General features: G+C 36.1%; 1 protein-coding gene across 7 annotated transcripts in view; it reads right to left on the bottom strand.

Annotated features, from left to right (window-relative positions):
- C2CD3 (C2 calcium dependent domain containing 3) overlaps nucleotides 1–20,695 on the bottom strand; it is a 150,372-nt gene that overhangs the window by 96,420 nt on the left and 33,257 nt on the right. For 5 of the 7 annotated variants that reach the window (XR_003567867.1, XM_027848178.1, XM_027848179.1 and 2 more), the window contains exons 6-10: nucleotides 9,902–10,031; nucleotides 9,661–9,813; nucleotides 6,631–6,778; nucleotides 3,289–3,443; nucleotides 1,493–1,702 (exon numbers count right to left, since the gene is read on the bottom strand). Coding sequence is in view for 6 of the 7 variants with exons in the window: in XM_027848178.1 (XP_027703979.1) it covers nucleotides 1,493–1,702; nucleotides 3,289–3,443; nucleotides 6,631–6,778; nucleotides 9,661–9,813; nucleotides 9,902–10,031 (796 nt within the window). In the remaining variant the exon portion in view is untranslated. The remainder of the gene's footprint in view (nucleotides 1–1,492; nucleotides 1,703–3,288; nucleotides 3,444–6,630; nucleotides 6,779–9,660; nucleotides 9,814–9,901; nucleotides 10,032–20,695) is intronic. The other 2 variants (XM_027848181.1, XM_027848183.1) reach the window with 2 other exon arrangements.

Here is a 20,695-nt window from a genome sequence, read left to right as displayed (position 1 = left end):
CCAGCTTAGACTGCATCTTGTTCATGAAGCCTTCATGGATCTCCTCCACTAACAGTGATCTTTCCCTACTAGATGCTACTAGTGTACTCACAGAATCACAGAAGAATGTCACAGGTCTTCTAGTCTAATCCACACAGAAAGGCCCCTATATCCCTGACCAGTGGTTGTCATCTAATCTCAGCAGGAAGATCTCCAGTGAGGACAAAATTCACAACTTGCTTTTCCCTATCACATTTTCCCTTGTATTATATTTGTGAACACATCTTCTCTCCTGTTTTATACTGTAAGGCCCTTGAGGCTGGAACTATTATTTGCATCTTTCTGACATCAGATTTCAGGGGCAGTTAGGTGGTGCAGTGGATAGAGTGCCAGCCCTGGAGTCAGGAAGATCTGAGTTCAAATCCAGCCTCAAACACTTATTTGCTTAAGTCACTTAATCTTGTTTGCCTCAGTTTCCTCATCTGTAAAATGAGCTGGAGAAAGGAATGGCAAATCACTCCAGTATCTTTGCTAAAAAAAAAAAAACAAAATCCTAAATGAGGGTCATGAAGAGTAGGACACAACTGAACAACAACAAAATCCTTAGATTTTAGCACAATGCTTTGCACATAATAGGTACTGAATAAATTTTTAGCAAATGAAAATTATTTCTTTTCTAACTCTTGATCTTGGTTTAATTCAAGGCCTGTCAGTTTAAATACAGGACCCAGAACTAAATGAATAACATCATATGTTTGCATGGCAACCTTTCAAAAGCAGTATGTCAAATCCATGCAATTTTTCTGATTACATCATTGGTAGCCTACCCAAAATTCTTTAGTGGCACCTTACTTTTTCCAATATAAAGTCCAAACTCCTCCATCAACCTGGCATTCAAGATCCTTCACAACTGGTAGGAAATTTGCAGATTCAGTTTAGTCATTAAAGAGTGATTCTCACTGTACTACGGAATATCACGCACTTTCCATATGTTTGCTAATATTGTTCCAATACCTGAAATGCCTTTCTCTCCTGCTTCCTATGTTAACTTGCTAAAAGACTATTCATTTTTCAAGATCCAGCTCAAATGCCATTTCTCCATTCTCATATCTCCCAAGTTTGAGTTAATCTTTCCCTTTTCAGAGCTCTCAAAGCAACCTGCACCTTTCTTAGACACTTACCTTCTATTTTTATTGTAGTTTACTAGTGAATATGTTTTACAGAGTTAAACAAACTCCCTAATGGCATTTACCATGTCTTATCTCCTTTGTGTTTTGCACATAATAGGCATTTAATAAATGTGTGTTGAATAAGTGTCAATTCTGGCAAATCACTAAGTGCTCTAGCACTATCCTTTTGGTTGGCCTAGCCCTCTATTCCTGCTTTGGCCTCCCTATTTATATTAGAGCAAAGTACAGATGTCCTCTGAAATCTTCAGCTTCAACTTCACTAGGGAAACCATAGGAAGGACAGGGAAAGAAGTAGGAGGGAAGAGAGAGGAATCCAAGCATACCGCTTTCTGGCTGAACTTGATCTAGGTGGTCTGGCTGGTATGCTTGTTTTGCCTGGGGTCATCTGGGGACTCTCTGGGGGTACTCCCAGGGCTTCAATGACAACTCTGGCTGAGCGTATTCGACCCAACAGGGCCAATCTATCTAAACTCAGTGTGATTACTTCAGTTTTCCTGGGACTCTCTGAGCATGTTGGTTGCACAGCAGAACTTCTGAAAAGAGTTCAGAGAATTGGGTTATTATTATTTTAACTACTGCATCCTGATTAAAATAAACAAACAAATACATAAACAAAAATGTATTAAGTGACTAACAGATAATCAATGTTTTTATCCACAGCAATTCATGAAGATTGTCTACTAGTGTGAAGAGGTACTGTGACGTACATCAGTGAACAGAGTATTGATGAAATCATGGGTCCTTTAAGCACCGAAGTTACCAAAACCCAGTACACTCCATAAACTTCTCTCTAGAAGGTCATTCAACTAATTACCAGACACACTGGATGGCCAATAATGACTTGAACTACTGCTTGAACTTCTAATGGCCTTTACTCCCTGAGCTGACTTCCGACGCAGGGGAAGAGACTAGTTAGTCCTTTACCAGTGCTATTACAGAAATAAGTTTTTTGTCTACACAATTAAGACACAGTATCTCACTTTTTGCTTTAGCATGTGAGAAGGGACCAGAGGAGAAAACCTTTTACAATACTGTCAATTGTTTATTGTTAATATTGTCAATAATTTATTGTTTTATAGTATTTTATATGATGCAATGGCTAGAGTGGAACTATTCCACTGACTGTGGATCCAGAGGACCAGACTCAGGACCAGTTTCTGAGGCTCATTATCTGTGTGACCTTGGGCTAGTCACTTAGCTCTCCTAGGCCTAAGCTTTCACAACTATAAAAAGGAATGGGACCAGATGGCCTCTGATGTCACTTCCAGCTTAAATCTCTGATCCAATAGATCTTGTTAATGTCAGCTTGAAACTTAAAGCGCTCTACAAAGAGCTTTCTTTAAAACTCTACGGGGTAAGCAGCACAAGAATCATGACTAACCTCTCTAGCTGGGAATAACTTTTTCCTCCATACGTCCAGGGCATTCTGTTTTAATGTTATGACTGCATAATATTTTGTATTACAGCAATTTCTTTGTCTCTCTCCACAATATCTGTGTTCTTCGAGGGCTGTACTTTGTATTTCCTCCCATGCTCAGTAAATTCTGGGAAATAGGATTTGAATTGAGGTCTCCAGACTCAAAGTCCTTCTACTTACTAAGCTGTCTTTTAATCAGAGATAACTACATCTGAAGAGGACCTTTAACTATCATCTAATTCAGGGGTGGGGAACCTTTGGCCTCAAGGCCACACGTGGCCCTTGAGGTCCTCAAGTGCAGCCCTTTGACTGGATCCAAATTTCATAGAACAAATCCCCTTAATAAGAGGATTTGTTCTGTAAAACTTGGATTCAGTCAAAAGGCTGCACCCAAGGGCCTAGAAGGACACGTGGCCTCGAGGCCACAGGCTACCCCCCCCCCCGAGATTCTAGTTCAATTCTACTGCTATTAGTACTACTACTAGTAGTAACATTTATGTAACACTTTAAGGTTTGATAAGCACTTTTCATGTTATCTCATTTGATCCTAACAACAACCCTATATGGTAGGTGCTATTATCATCCCCATTTTACACACGAAGAAACTGAGGCTGAGAGAGGGAAAGTGCCCAAGGTCACATGGCTAGCTAATTGTATGTTGATCTTGTCAGTTATTATATAAACGTTCATAGAGAGGCTCACTTAGGGTTCTTTCCCACTGCTGTCTTCTTTTGACTATGATGACCCAAAATCACTGCCTTGGAATGCTGGGCAATATTTCTTGACTGGACTATTTTCTCAGGTGGTATTTCGTCATCATCTTCACTGTGAACATCACTCACAATAGAATCAGCTTTCTTCAAATGAATATTAGAAAAGAAAACAAAAAAGAACCATGAGAAGTTAACCAATTTGGGGCCAACAATTTCCCCATAGACTATTAAGCTTGCATTGGTGGATATTTTACTAAAGCAAAAAAGATACCTCAACAACCTGAGAGATTTCTGTTACACATGACGACTTGCTATTTAAATCAGTCCTCAGATTATATTTTAGTGCCTACACATTCAGTTCATGAGAATAAATTTCCAAAATAGAAATCTCCATTAAAAACTCATTCTCACTGGGGCATATCACTTCACTGTCAAAAGTGGAGTCCTCACAATACCTGGGTGAAAGAAATAATAGATGCTTTAAGTCCAGGACTCCTAAACATGCCCCTGAAGCAGGGGAAGTGCCTCATAGAATGAACCAATCAAGTATAAAGGCAATATTCTTATCTGGCATCAGAGTAAAAGTAATACAGTATGAAGAATTCTGGACCTGGGATCAGGAGAGCTGGGTACAAATCTCTGCTCCAACAATGACCAGCTGCGTGTGTGTCATCCAATTACTCTACCTCTGAGGCTGCTTCCTCATCTATACAGTGCACTGCGGTCACCTGCTTCTTGACATGCCTTATATATTCCTTACCTTAGTCATGCTGTTCCCTATTCCTGGAAGTCTTTTTCTCCTCATTTTCTGAAATCCAAAGGAAAAGCCACCTCTTGTAGAAAGCACTGCTTTATCTCCTCAGTCATTATGGACCTTTCCCCTCAGACCACACATGGCATCGTTTTGTAACTCTCTGATGCATTTATCATATAATATACATAACAGTTATTTTTGTTTGTTTTATCTTTCTACTATAACAGGGGTTCTTAAAACTCTTGTGTCACGGACCCCTTTGATAGTCTAGTGAAGTCTATGCACAACCTTCTCAGAGTAACATTTTTAAATGCATAAAACAAAATATGGAAGATTACAAAAGGAAACAATTATATTGAAAGAAAGATGTAATTTTTTCCTATTCAAGTTCATGTACCTTCTGAAATCTATTCAAAGACCAGTGAATTCAAGGTTAAGAACACCTATATGAAACCACAAATTCTGTGCAGGTAACAATATTGCCTTACATAGGTTTTCTGTCCTCCCAAGTGCCTAGCAATGAACTCAGCACATACTAGGTATTCAATAAATGTCTGTCAAATAATGAATGTACACTAACACCCACTTTCCATATCTGTCTAGTTACAAAATACTAGTCACCAAATACTGTCTTTTTTCCTTCCCCAACATGTACTATGTTCAAAGCACTGTATCATGCAAGAATAACTGTTCCCTTCCATTCTCACTACCATCACTCTCATTCAGGCTCTTGTTATCTCTTGCCAAGCCTAACAGAATAGCCAGCTTCTAGTCTCCACAATCAGCAGCCTGACCTAGTGGAAAGAGCATTGAACTGGGCATTAGGAGAATAAGATTTAAGTTAAAACTTTAATACTTAAAAGTTGTATGACCTTAGTCATTTCCCCTTTTCTAGGCTGTATGGTTGAGTAATTCAATTATAGGGTTGTTTTTGTCTTCTGTTTCAGGATCACTTTCATAAAGCAGAAAAAGCTGAGGTTGAACAAGATAATTCCTGTTGTTCCCTTTAGCACTAACATTTTATGATACTATGGTCCCAGAATAAGAGAAGGAACCAAAACTCAAGTTTAGAGCACAAGCTCAAATATTTCATCCTGGAGGTGAACCTGAAGCTGCATATATCGAATCACAGAATCTAAAGAGGAAGGGACGGACCTCAGAAGTTACCTAGTACAAACCCTACTCAAAGTCTGCATGCCCTCTATACCTCTTCCACAGGTGGTGATCTAGCTTCTGCCTAAGCACACAATGATCTCAGCAAAGGAGTCATATGAAATCAAGAGCTGATGTTAAAAAAAGGAATTCTACAAAGTTTTTAAGAGGGACTTTGATAAGGTAGAGCATATCCAGAGTTCGGTACTCAGGATATACATAAGTCTTAAAGCTATGTCATATGGACAGTTGACAGGACTGAAGATATTTAGCCTGGAAAATGTGAGGCCTGTTTTCCAGTATCTGAATGGCTGCTAAGTGGAAGAAAGGGTATATTTCTTCTACTTAGTCTCAGATGGCAGAAATACGATCACTGGACAGAAATTACAATGAGCCAGATATTATCTTAAGAAATCCTAAAAGGGATAGTTGTTCAATAATGGAATGGGTTGTCACAGACTGAGTTCTTTATTGCTAGATGTCTGACCAAGGGATGATCACTTATTGGAAATGGCAGAAAGGGGATTCTGTTCAGATATAGACTAGATTAGAGGACCTCCAAGGTGACTTCCCTTACATATATCTATATATATATATATAGATGATATAGATATAGATATACATATATTTCATAAAGAGATAACTTCAAAAACAAATCTTCCAATATTTCAGTAATCCCAGAGCTTCAGTTATCTATGCTTTCTTAAAAAGCAGTTCTCCTAAGTCTATACTAGGGAACTGAATAAACATCCTAGTTATGGACCAGAAAACACAAGGAAATTATAGAAATGGTGGTGGAAAGTAATTTCCAAAGGTCATCTTGTTATCTGCCCTGTTGCAAAATGACTTTCACTTAGGTTGCTACACTAATTTATGCATTCTTAAATATCTTTGACAAAAGAGATCCTATGACCTATTCTACTTTTCAGAAAAAAATGGTGAAATGGAAGAATTGAACCAGAAGGCAGGAGAGAATCCTAACTCTGCCACTAAGCATCTCAGGCAAGGTGCTTGGGTAAGTCACTTCTCCTTTCTAGGTCTGTTTCACCATTTATAAAGTGAGGGAGATAATCTATAATGTAACTTCTGACTCTTAATAGTGGATGATTCCATGACTTCATATCATTAAGTATGTAATCTTCTAGCTACAAAACAATATGGCAAATACTACATGCAACCAATGCAGTGAGAATTTATGGGTATAATAGTAATAACAACTCAAACTCCAATAGCATTGTCTCCACAATAAGCTTCTGAAATAAATAATAAGAGCATTATACCTCATTTTACAGATGAACAGTGTGGTTAAATGACTATTGGTTACTTTGTCAGAGTTGGAACTCAGGTATCTCTCAGAAGTTATTAGTGCTCTATCCAAAATAGAGAGGCATCTCAGAAGAATTTTCCCCAGGGCAATCAACTTACTGATGTCACATAAAACAAGCTCTCCAGCAGACTTAGATCATATTGAGGATCATTAAGCTCACTGCTACAGTATGCATCACTTCCAGGTGAGAGGGATTCAGGAGGGGAACCTAAGCCATCCCAGTAATGTCTGGTAGTCTTGTCAGCACTGTGGAGAAAAAACAAAGAAAACAGAACTGCCTTAAAAGAAGACTTACTTCAGGTCTGTTTTTAGTAGTTAAATAATGGCTTTTGTCCCCCTACTAGTTATAACTAATAAATACTCACAACCATGGCATTTTGTATTTACCAAGAACTATAGAACTCATTATTTAACATAGTCTCTACAACTTAGTGAAGAAGGCATGATATGGATAATGATTATAGATTATAGGTGACTTGTCCAAGATCACATAGCAAGTAAGCTGTGAACTCTAGACTTGGAACCAACTTTTCAGACTCCATAATTCTATCTTCTTGCCAATAATGATACTTTGCCTGTCAAAATTCTTAGGTCTCAACTATGGTTAGAAAAGAAATAGTCTACTGGGAAAACACATTTGTATTAATATCTGATAAAGGACTGATAACCAAGACATAGAGACAACTTACAGAAACCATTTCCCAATAGTTAAGTGGACAAAAGTTTTGAATAAACAGTTCTCAAGAGTTACAAACTATTCATGTTCACATGAAAAACGCTCCAGATCCCTAATGAAAAGAGAAATGAGAATCAAAACAACAACAACATGACCAGAAAATTGGCATATGATAAAAGAAGAAAACAGATGTGTCCCAGGTGTTGCTGACTGATTGATTCAATTCAATTCCTTCTCATGCTTTTTCTTGCACACAAGAAGACTTTTAATAAGAAGCCAAATCCAGGGGTTTCAGATCAAAGAAAAAATAGTCCAAGAAGCCAGAAAGAAAGAATTCAAATACAGTCACAGTCAGGATCACACAATACAATAAAAATGATAACACTGCATAAATTAATTTACTTATTCAGTGCCATACCAATCAAACTACAAAAGGATTACATTGCAGAGCTAGAAAAAATAACAAAATTCATCTGGAGAAACAAAAGATTAAGAATCTCAGCGAAAATAATTTAAAAAGGGGAGGGGCCTACCAGTACCAGATCTCAAATTATATTACAAAGCAGTAATTATCAAAATATTTTGGTGCTGGCTAAGAAATAGGTCAGATTAGTGGAAGAGATCTGAAATACAATCTACAGAAGCAAATGAGCATACTACCCTAGTATTTAATAAACCCAAAGATCCTAGCTACTGGAATAAGAAGTTACTAATTGACAAAAACTGTTAGGAAAACTGTAAAGTCTGGCAGAAACTAGGTATATATCAACATTTAACACTGTATTCTGTACTAAGTCAAGCTCCAGAGAGGGACATGACTTAGACACAAAGGGTGACATCCTAAGCAAATTAGAGAAGCATGGAAGAAAATACCTGTTGGATCTACAAAAAGGGGAAGAAGAATTCATGATCAAACAATATAAGGATAACAAAAAAAATCTGATTACATAAAAAATGAAACCTTTTGCACAAATAAAACCAATGGAATTAGTTAAAAGAGAAGTAGGTAAATGAGAAAAAAATCTTTACAGTAAGTTTCTCTGGTCTTATTCCTAAGATATACAGAGTATGAATTCAAATTTAAAAGAATAAGAGCTATTCTCCAATCGACAAATGGTCAAAAGATATGAAGAAGCAGTTTTTAAAGGAAGAAATCCAAACTATCAATAGCCATGAAAAAATGTCCTTAATCACCAATAATAAGAAAATGTAAATGAAAATAACTTTGGGATTCCACAGATTAGCAGTTGACAAAAAATGAAAATGACAAATGTTGGAGGAATGTGGGAACACAGGTACATTAATTCACTATTGGTGAAGTTATGGTTAAGCCATTATCAGCAATTAGGAACTATGCCAAAAAAATTTATTAAACTGTACATATCCTTTGACCCAGTGATACCATTAGTAGGTCTGTATCCTAAAGACATCAAAGAAAGAGGAAAAGGATCCACATAGTAGCAACTCTTTTTGTGATGGCAAAGAACTGGAAACTTGAAGGGAGGCCCATTAATTAGAGAATGGCTGAAGAAGTCGTGGTAGGTAAATGTGACAGAATACTATTGTACTATAAGGAATGATGAAGGGGATGGTTTCAGAGAAAACTGGGAAGATCTGTATGAATTTACACTGAGTGAAGTGAGCAGAATCAGGAGTACAATTTATACAATAATGATAATATTGTAAAGACAAACAACTTTAAAAGATTTAGGAACTCTGATCAATGGAATGACTCACCACAATTCCAGAGGACTCATGGTGAAACATGCTACCTACCTCCTGACAGAGAGGTAATGAACACAGAGTGCAGACTGAAATATCTGTGTGTGTGTGTGTGTGTGTGTGATATTTATTTATTGGGGGGGCAGGCATGGCCTATGTAGGAATTTGTTTTGCTTAATTATATATGTTTGTAATGGGTCTTGTATTTCTTTATTTTTCAGTGGGGAGGTAGGAAAAGAGAAGAATTTTCAATGACTGAAAAATAAAGTTTAATTTAAAAAATTAAATAAAGCTACTGAATAAAAAATACCCTGAAAAAAAGAATCAATCAATCAATCAATAAGCACTGATTAAATGCATACTATGTGCCAGGCACTGTGTTAGGCACTGGGAATACACAGACAATAACGAAATGGTCCTTAACTTCATGAAATTTAAAATGTAGTTTTGCAAGGGGAAAAAATTGTAGCTATAGGGATACAGAAAGGCTCCAAGCAGAAGGAGGTGCTTGATTTGGGTACTGAAGACCTTCAAAAGGTGGAAGCTACCATGTAACATTCTTATCTTCGTGATACTAATATACTATCAGCTTCTAGAAAGCAGGGACTCTTTAAAATCTTATCTTTTTAAAATCTCTTTATGCCCAGGACCTTGCACATAATGCAGAATAAAAGTTTATTTATCTGTATTGAATTGAAAATGCTTTATGTTACAAAACTGTGTTTTTTACCTGCCCAGAAGTAGCTGTACTGCCTTGGCATCAACTTGAGGGTCATGTTCACCAAAGATACTTTGAGTTGAAGGCAGGAGGAGATCTTCAACTGTGTGCATGGTCTCAGCGATCACTGGGTTTTTAGGGCCAATCCCAGATGACAGTTTGACACTAAGATTTAAAATTTTTTTTTCATACATTAGTATGATGACAATTACTGAGAGTTGATAAGCTGATGATACTTCCACTTGAAACTTACTGAGCTAATGATCTGACAGACTGTTTTTTCAGAAAAGGAGGAACTTCTGTCAATATATTAGCATCTGGACAGGACTGCATTGTTGAAACTACCATGGCATTGCGGAGTTTATTGCCTTGCTCCAAAAGGGCTAAAGGGAGAGAAAGAGAAAAAATTCAGAACCCAGAAATTAAATAACAGCAACGACAGTACATATAATAAAGGCATCATGGGTATAGTTGATATGGATAGAGCACACAGGAAATGGGATCAAAGATACCTCAAATACTTATTAGCTGTATAATTATGAGCAAATCACTTAATTTCTCAGAGCCTCTGTATCCTCATCTGTAAAATGGAGATAATAACACTTTCACGTTGTCTGGCTCGTATGGTTGTGAAGAATACACTTTGCAAAACTTAAAGCTCTCTAAAAGGAGCTTTACATTATTAATGTAATCAAGATTTGGGCTTAAGTCATGTTTCTGCGAATTGTTTGTTGTCTTATCTTGTGCAAATTACTGGGCAATAATTTCTGGGTTTCACTTTCATCCCTTGTAAAATGAAGGGGGATTGGTCAATGTGATCTCTAAGATCCATTACAGTTCTAAAATTATGGAACTATAAGTCACAGACTTAGAGAATTCGAACTCTTGATACTATAGTTAACCCATCAACTTTATATTTCCATTTACCTTTGAATCCCTTGTCCCTTCATCCTATCACTGCTCAACTCTTTTCTATTATTAAATTACGAACTTAACATCAACAGACATAATCATTTCCATACACAAACAAGAAGAAAAGAAAAACTGTATAGGAAACCATGAATCTCTATTATATACAACTTTAATACATATGCATGTGTATATGTGTGTGCATATATAAAATTTGACACAGAAATTCCAAAACTGCCCTGTTTGTCTCTTTCTGGACTACTTTTTGTTGGCATCATCATTACTATCCTCCCTCCCCCCACAAATAGCTTCCTTTGTAACAAACAAATACAGACAAGCAAAACAAATATACACATGAGATGTGGCAGAAAATGTCTCATTCTGCACCTCTAGTCCGTAGCTTTTCGACCAAGGCGAGTGAACAAACATTTATTAAGCACCTACTTTGTATTGTGTATTAACTGCTTTGCATATGTTATCTCATTTAATCCTCACAAAAACCTTGGGAAGTAGTCTTATTGTTATTATACCCATTTTACAGTGGAGGAAACTAAAATAGAGGTCAAGTGACTTGCCCAGGTTCACACAGCTAGTAAATGTCTCTGGCTGGACCTGAATTCAAGTGTTGCTGACTCGAGGCCAAGTACTCTAGCCACTGCACCACCCAGTTCCTATAAAGAGATGGGAAATAGGGATAATCATCAATCTTTTGGAGACGTGGTTGTTCTTTATGTTGATCTGAGTTCTTAAGTCTTTCAAAGTTGCTTTTCTGTGCAGTTGCAGTCAATGAATAAATTGTTTTCTTGGTTGTACGACTTTGCTCTGAATCAATTCACAAGTCTTCGATTTTTCTCAATCTATCCCTTTCATAATTTCTTATTGTGCAACAAGATTCTATTAACATGATTTTCCATTATGATATATTAAGACAGAAGATTTATTACATTTTTTAGTTAACATGAATGGAATTGTCTCTTCCTGATAGATTTTGGTGTTAAATAACACAGAAATTTAAGTGGGCTTAATTTATATCTTGTTAATTTGCTCAAGCTATTGTTTCAATTGATTATTGACTTGAATCTCTAAGGTTTTCTAAGTAAACTATTATATTATCTGTGAAAAGGAGTTATATTTCTTCTTTGCTTATGCTCATTCCATCAATTTTTTTTTCTTATTATATGTAGGATTTCTAGAAGTATATCAGATAATAGTGATGACAATTCGTATTATTGCTTTACCCTGATCCTATCTGTTAAGTCCTCTATCATTTCATTATTACAGATAATGCTAGCTTTTAGCTATATGATTTATTAGGGACTAAACAATTTATTCCTATTTTTAAATATTTCATACATAAAAGCATACTCCATTTTGTCAAAAACTTTATTTGTATCAATTGATATAATCATGTGATTTTTCTTATTTTGTTTCATTATTGAACCAATAATGTATTACTAGTATAAATCCAACCTGATCACGGTGTCTAATCTTTTCACTATGCCATTTTAGCCGCTTTGTTACAATATTCTTTCTGTGTTCTAACTTTTTCTAGCTTACTAATGTATCTCACAGGAGACATATGGTATGATGCCTTCCTCTATTTTTGTAAACAACTTACATAATACTAAAATAGAATTTTGGGGGTATCTAATACATAGTAGTTGTTTACTGACTGATTGATTATAAATGTTTATTGTAAAGGCTAACATAAATCGTTATTGACTGAATGTTAGAAAGAATTTACCTGGAAAATCATTTGGTTCCAGGCCTTTTTTCTTTTGAAGCTCCTTTATACATTGTTCTTTTTTGTTTGTTCATTATCCCCCAGAGATTAAGCTATTTAAATTTTCCAATTCTGGTTCCAATTAACTGGAGTATTTTTTGTTGTTGCTTTAAATATGCCTATATTTCATTTGAATTACCAGTATTTAGGGCCAATACTTGGCTAAAATATTTTTGATGATATAATTTATTTCCTATTCATAATTGTTGAGTTTTTTCATTTTTTATATTGGCAATCTGATTTTCTTCTTTCTAATAGTCAGATTAGTTAGTTATATATTTTATTAGTTTCTTTTAAAAAATGGTCCTACTTTTATTCATCAATTCAAGTACTTTTTTTCCCAATTTATTTTTTCTTTAATTTTCAGAAATTTGATTTTGTGTTTAAATGGGGTTTTATGATTTCTTGCCTTTTTTTTTAGCTGCATGGTCAATTAATTGATTCATCTCTTTTGTTGATGAAAAGTATTCAGAGCCATAATATTATCCTCTAAGGATTAGGCTACATCCCAAAAGTGTTCATATATTTATCTCACTGTTATCATTTTCCCCCTGAAATCATCTATTGTTTCTAAAATTTGTTCACTGATGTACTAATTCTTTAGATTAAATTATTTAGTCTCCATTTAAGTTTCAATTCTTCAAATATATTTAATTGAACTTTTTTTTGCATTGTGTTTAATATTTCTGCTTGTCTGAATTTAATTATAAAGTTTTTATGCCTTAACACATGATAAATTTTTCTGAAGATGCCATGTACATCTGAGAAATTTGTATATCCCTATCTACTGCTATTCTTTTTGTGTGTGTGTGATTTGTTTTGTTTTTTGCTAGGCAATGGAGTTAAGTGACTTGCCCAGGGTCACACAGCTAGTAAGTGTCAAGTGTCTGAGGATGGATTTGAACTCAGGTCCTCCTGACTCCAGGGCTGGGACTTGATCCACTGCATCACCTAGCTGCCCCTTCTATTGCTATTCTTGAATCACCAGAGAACTGTTATATCTACCTTTTCCAAAATTCTATTTAAGTCTTTAATTTCTTTCTTATTTTTTTTTTAAGATTTGTCTAGTTGAGAAAGTGGTATGTTGATGACCCCAACTACTATGGTTTTACTGTCAATTTTTCACTGTAACTTAATTTTCCCCCATAAATAATTAGACACTATGTTTTTTTTTTTTACAAATAAATATTTATATTATTTACAATAAGTATTTATATCACTTCATTATATGCCTGAAAGCATAATGTAGTTAATCTGCTTTTCTCTTTTTACCATATCAATTTTTACTGTTACTTTACCTAAGATCATGATTATTTCTTCTTTTTAAAAATTCATCTGAAACACCAATTCCAGTCTCTCATTTTAATTTTGTGTAAATTCTTGTGTCAAGTGTACTTCTTATATATATGCTGTTGGATTCTGCTTTCTAATCCATTGTACTATCTTTCTCTATTTTACAGATGAGTTCATTCCATTTATATTCATGGTTAAAGCTATTAATTATCTATTTTCTCCATTATATTCTCTTACTTTTTCCCCCTCTCTTTCCCCTTACTTCTCTCTTTTTGCAGTGAAGGAAACAGCAAAAAGACTTGCTTGTAGAGTAGATTATGAAAAACTCTGAATGCCTGAGTATTTGTATTTAATCCTGGAGGTGATGGGAAGCCAAGCAGGGTATTGCAATGGTGCAGGCACAAGGAGATGAGGGCCTGCAGCAGAGTGGTGGCAGTATCAGAGGAGAAAAGGAGGCATGATAGTCAAAAGATGCTGCAAAGGTCACCAAGTGAAACAGAATAGAGGGAGAATAAAAGACAGCCCTGGACAGAGCCCTGTGGGACAACTACATTTAGACCTGAATGATGATCTAGCAAAGGAAATGCACTTGTGGGTGACAGCAAGATTAAGGGTATGACTATTTTTGTGTGCGGCTAAGGTGGGTGGAGGAATAGGTCATGGAAAGTAGGTAGGTTGAGGAACTGAGTAGTTACAGTGTTTGAGGGAGAGTCATTATGTATGTTGAATTTCCCCAGAATGATGGCAAGAGTTGAAGAGAAATATTGTAAGCCAGGTACTAAACTCATTGAGGAAAGAAGGGAAATGACCTGGATATCTGTAGATAACAGCTACAAGGAATTTGACTGGGTGGCAGATATACTCTTCTGGTGGAATCTGTCTAAGATTTCCTGCTAACCTCTTCTTCCTCACTCTCTCTTTTAGCAATATTAAGAAAACATTTAAAAATTATCCTTGTCTGAAGTCTTTGGACTGAACTGGTTGAGAAACTTTATCAGTCTTTCTTTAACTGTAAATTCCAAAATAATTTCTTATTACCCTTCAAATCCAGAAAGGACTCTCAGATGAAATAATTGGGACAATGACCAGAAAAGAGCAAAAGGTACTTGACAGATGCATCTGCCAGTAGTGTACCTTTTCCCTCCATCCCTTGAAGACATTAGGGTAATGACCTACTTAAGACAAAATGAAGAAGCCGTTTTGATTATTAATTCACTTAATCTAAGTATTTCTTGTTCGACTTTGACCAGTTGGGAAGGAAAAACCTTAAAAAGAGTAGTCAGAGAAGGACTCAATGGTTTTAGGAAAAAATTCCGAGCACATGCTAAAAGTCAATTGATTATTGTTTTGTTTGATGAGGCAAACTATTAACTGAATCTTTACCTAAATTCTGGATTCTTGTTCAATCTTGAATATGAAATATTTGAGATCCTATAAATTGTAAATTCAAAATGACTTGTGTTGAAGATGACAAGGGTCTTTCAAATGTCAGTTTGGACATTTTTCTCTAAGTAGAAACACTTATATTAGAATAACTTTAATTAATGAAATTGTTATGGCAGACTTGTGCTCAAAATACAGAGAAGTTTTTCTTCCACATTCTTATCACCCCAACTACATGTAACAGTTAAGTTCTTTCTCCTTTTGTCTTCATTTCTTTTAATTAATTTATTTTTAGTTTTTAACATTCACTTTCATAAGCTTTTGAGTTTTAAGTTTTCTCCCCCTCCCTCCCCAAGACAACATGTAATCTGATATAGGCTATACATATACATTCCTATTAAACATATTTTCACATTAGTCATGTTGTAAAGAAGAATTAGAACCAACAGGAGGATCCACAAGAAAGAAGAAACAAAACAAAAGAAAAAGAAAAAACGAGCAAATAGTATGCTTTGATCTGCATTCCAACTCCAGGGTTCTTTCTCTGGATGTGGAGAGCAACATCCATCATGAGATTTTTGGAGATGTCTTAGATCCCTGCACTGCTGAGAAGAGCTAAGTCTTTCAAAGTCAGTCATCACACAACATGGCTGTTACTGTGTACAATGTTCTCCTGGTTCTGCTCACTTCAGTCCATACAAGTCTTTTTCCAAGTTTTTCTGAAGTCCACCTGCTCATCATTTCTTATAGCACAATAGTATTCCATTACATTCATATATGACAACTTGTTTAGCCATTCCCCAATTGATGGGCATCCTCTCAATTTCCAATTCTTTACCACCACAAAAAGAGCTGCTATAAATATTTTTGTACACGTGGGTCCTTTTCCCATTTGTATGATCTTTTTGGGATACAGCCTTAGAAGTGTTATTGCTAGGTCAAAGGGTATGCACATTTTTATAGCCCTTTAGGCATAGCTCCAAATTGCTCTCCAAAATGGTTGGATCAGTTCACAACTCCACCAACAATGCATCAATGTTCCAATTTTCCCATATTTTCTCCAACATTTATCGTTTTCCTGTTTTGTCATGTTAGCCAATATGCTAGGTGTGATATGGTACCTCCTTTTGTCTTCATTTCCTTGCTAGTATATTCCTTTTTTCTTATACTCTGCTTTCCTTTCCTAAAATCAAAGAATAAGACCAAAACCACACAAAGGTTGTATTTTTGTTTCTTAATACCCTTTGTGTTCTCTGAAGACAATGGAATTCTGAAGGGTCTTTTGTTTCTTCTATTTTAGAACGTAAGCATGTCATCATTTTTCAGACCCTTCTATTTGTTCACATGTAATTACCTTTCAAGGTTTTCCTTGACTCTCGTGTTGGCATTTCAAAGTTTCTACTCAGCCCTAGTCTTTTCATTAGGAATGCTTGAAAGTTCTCTATTTTATAACAAATAACTAATAAATAAAATAAAATATTTTTTCTGGCTGTTTTGTGTCCAGTGCTTGACTCGATGAAACTTATTTTTGTTACGCTTTATTTTTATTTCTGGTATATATAAAGGAGAATTGGACTTCTCTACAATCTTTATGTAGCTGTCTTATCTATACACATGAGATGAGGGGTAGGAAGCAGGTTGGTGGAGAAACAGTGCCAGAAAGTGTACCCTGTGCCCATTTTCCACCATGTAGGATTATATTCAGTTCTGCAGGTTAATTTTTTCTTGGTTATAAACCTTTATCTGTTACCTTTTGGATTATATTCCAAGGTTTTTTTCTATTTTATAACCATTGCAGCATAGTTTTGTGTGACCGAATGTAGTTCTCGTACTTAATTTTTTTTTTCAATCTTTCTGGCAAATTTTATCATTTTTTTAAATTATGGAAACTCTGGAATTTGGCAGTGACATGCCTGAGTATTTTCGGATTGGGGGCTTACTTTTGTTAGTCTTCATTTTTATCTTGTCTGTATGTGTGAAGAAGTGGACATCTTCACAATCTTTATGTAGTCATCTTAACCCTATACAAGATGAGGAGTAGGAAGGCTAGTAGAGGTGCAGCATCAAGAATTGTGCCCTGGGGGCAGCTAGGTGGCTCAGTGGATAGAGCACTGCCCCCAGAGTCTGGAGGACCCGAGTTCAAATCCAGCCCCAGACACATAACACTTACTAGCTGTGTAACATTGGACAAGTCATTTAACCCCATTGCCTAGCCAAAAAAACAAACAAACCAAAAAACAAAAACCCAAACATAATTGGGAGCAGCTAGGTGGCGCAGTGGATAGAGCACTGGTCCTGAAGTCAGAAGGACCTGAGTTCAAATCCAGCCTCAGACACTTGATACGTATGAGCTGTGTGACCCTGGGCAAGTCACTTAACCCCACTGCCTAGCAAAAAATGAACAAACAAACAAAAAAAGAATTTGAGAGGAAATCTAGGAGGGGGACAGAAGGAAGTAACACATTCTAGTCATGGAAGATGGCTATTATAAATGCACATAGGTAGGAAGTGGAGTGTTAGGAATGAGGAACAGAGAGAAGGCCAATGTGGTCAGACTGCAGAATTTGGGAGAGGGAATAGTCTAGCAAGGCTGGAAAAATAGAAAGGGACCAGGTTGTGATGAGCTTTAAAAGTTAACCTGATGAGTTTCTACTTGACCCTAGAGTCAATAGGAAGTCATCAGAGTTGGCTGGAGAGAGATGTCATATACCAGATCTGTGCTCAAGGAAAATTGCTCTGGCAGCAGTATACAGGATGACCTGCAGTGAGGAGAGACAAAGCACTGAGATCAATTGGGAGTGTGCTGGAATAATCCAGGCAAGAAATGATGAGGACCTGAAATAAGGTATTAGTGGAAAAAAAAAGGGTTGGATGCGAAAAAAGTTGGGAAGGTAGAAACAAGGTTTGGCAATTGATTCAATACATGGGCTGAGGTAGAGTGAGGAATCTAGGATGATACTGAAGTTAAGGAACCTAGAGACTAGAAGGATGGTGGTACCTTTGACAGAAACAGGAAAGTTTGGAAGAGGGGAGGGCTTAGAGCAAGGATTCTTAATCTGCAGTCTGAGAGTTTTTTTTTTTAAATTATTTGATAACTATTTCAATATAATTAATTTCTTTTATAATACCATGTACTTTATTTTTTGCAATTAAAAACATTATTCTGAAAAGAGTCCATAGGCTTCACCAGATTGCCAAAAGGGTTCATGACACCAAAAAAAGGCTAAAAACTCCTGATTTAGGGAGAAAGAATGACCTCAGTCTTATACATGTTGAATTTAAGATGTCTTCATGGGACATCTTGTTTGAAAGGTCCAATAGGCAAATTAGTGATGTGAGACTAAAGCTGAAGGGAGAAATTGGTGCTAGAGATAGAAAAATCTTGGATCTTGGCTGTCATCTACAAAGAGATAAAGTTAAATCTATGAGAGCTGATAACAGAACCTCGAGAAGCACTCACAGTTAGGGGGTATGACATGAATCATGAGCCAGCTAAGGAGAATGAAATGGAAATGTCAGACAGGTAGGAGTGAACTAGGAGAGAATACTACCATGAAAACCCAAAGAAGAGAGGGTGAATAACGTCAAAAGAAGCAAATAGGTCAAGTATTAGGAGTGAGAAAAGATCATCAGTTTCGACTTCTTTTAAAAAAAAAAGTTCATTCTAATGATCCAACCATTTTGGAGAACATTTTGGAACTATGCCCAAAGGGTTATAAAAATGTGCATACTCTTTGACCCAGCAATAGCACTTCTAGGGCTATATCCCAAAGGGATCATACAAATAGGAAAAGTACCCACATGTACAAAAATATTTACAGCAACTTTTTGTGGTGGCAAAGAATTATAAATTGAGAGGATGCCCATCAATTGGGGAATGGCTGAACAAGTTGTGGTATATGAATGTAATGGAAAGCAATGGAATACTATTGTGCTATAAGAAATGGCTTCACTATAAGAAAAGGCTGACTTCAGAAAAACCTGGAAAGACTTGTATGCTCTAATGTTGAGTGAAGTGAGCAGAACGAAGAGAACGTTGTACACAGTAACAGCAATATTGTACAATGATTAACTATGATAGACTTAGCTCTTCTTAGCAATGCAAGGATCTAAGACAACTCCAAAAGACTCATGATGGAAAATGCTATCCACATCCAAAGAAAGAACGATGGAATTTGAATGCAGATCGAAGCATATTTGCTATTTTTTTTTCTTCTGTTGAGTTTTTGTTTCCTCTTTCTGGTGGTTCCCCCACCAGAAAGTGGTGGTGTTCTAATTCTTACTTACAACATTACTAATGTGAAAATATGTTTAATAGGAATGTATATGTATAGCCTACATCAGATTGGGCACCGTCTTGGGGAGGGTGGGGGAGGAAGAGGGAGAAAATTTTTAAACTCAAAAGCATATGGAAGTGATTGTTGATAAATCAAAATAAATTAATAAAAAGAAAAAAAATTCATTCTAAACTTAACAAATACAAAATGAAATGAGATTTCCACATACTATTAGGTGCAGCCTACATTTCCTTTTCAGTGTATAATAAACAGAACCTTTAGTTTTCAAAATTGTCCTGCAAAACTATCACATTTGGCAACTGAGAGTTCACTGGTAACTTTGGAGAAAGCAGTTTCAATTGAGTGATGAAGTCAGAGGCCAGACTGTAAAGGGTTGAAGAATGAGAAAAAAGAATGTGGCAGTAGTGAATGCAGACAATTTTTTCAAGGAGTTTGAGTGTGAAAAGGAAGGGAGATACAGAATGGCAGGGTCTAGTTAAGAATGAGGGAAACCGGCATGTTTGAAGGCAGTAAGGCAAGAACCAGTAAAGACAGGCTAAAGATTTGAGAAAAAAAGATGATTGAGGATACAATCTACTGGAGAAGATGAGAGGAGGCGGTATCAAGTGACACAGGAAGGCTTGGCATTGGCAAGAGGAAGGGCCACTTCTTTGAAATTTGGTTTTATGATTTGAATGAAATTGTTCTCAGAGGTTACCAATGACATCTCAAATTCTGAATTCAATCAACTCTCTCTAAAGTCTTGTACTGCAATCTACTTTTCTTTACCTTGCATAAGCTCTCCTTCCTGGATTTTTGTGGCATTACTCTTTCATCTGGTTCTCTGCCTGTCTGACTAATCCTATGTTAGAGAATCATGTACTCCGCAAGCATATGACAGTGTACCCCAGGACTCTGGGCCATCTTTTCTTCCTTCTCTATACTTTCTCTTGGTCATTTCATTAGCTCACTATGGTTTCAACTATCATCTCTATGCAGTTGACTCCCAAATCTACATAGCCAGCATTCTCCTGAGCTCTAGTCCTCCATCTCCAAATGCCTGATGTACATCTCCATCAATATGTCATGTAGGCATCTCAAATTCAACATATATAAAACATAACACAATATTTTCCCCTTAAAACCTTTCTCTTTCTCAACTTTTCTATTTTTGTTAAAGGAGTCACCATTTTCCCATTCATCCAGGTTCTCAACCTTAGAACTATCCTTGATTGTTCATTTTTTAAAAAATTAATTTATCCTGATTTATCAACAATCACTTCCAGAGGCTTTTGAGTTTTAAATTTTCCTCCCCCTCCCTCCCTAAGATGGTGCGCAATCTGATATGGGCTATACATATACATTCCTATTATATGTATTTTCACATTAGTGATGTTGTAAG

Source organism: Vombatus ursinus, unplaced genomic scaffold (genome assembly GCF_900497805.2).
Source record: "Vombatus ursinus unplaced genomic scaffold, bare-nosed wombat genome assembly UNPS02005659.1, whole genome shotgun sequence".
NCBI classification, from domain to species: Eukaryota; Metazoa; Chordata; class Mammalia; order Diprotodontia; family Vombatidae; genus Vombatus; species Vombatus ursinus.
The sequence above is the reverse complement of the archived record's forward strand: the minus strand, read 5'-3'. Positions and strand labels throughout refer to the sequence as shown.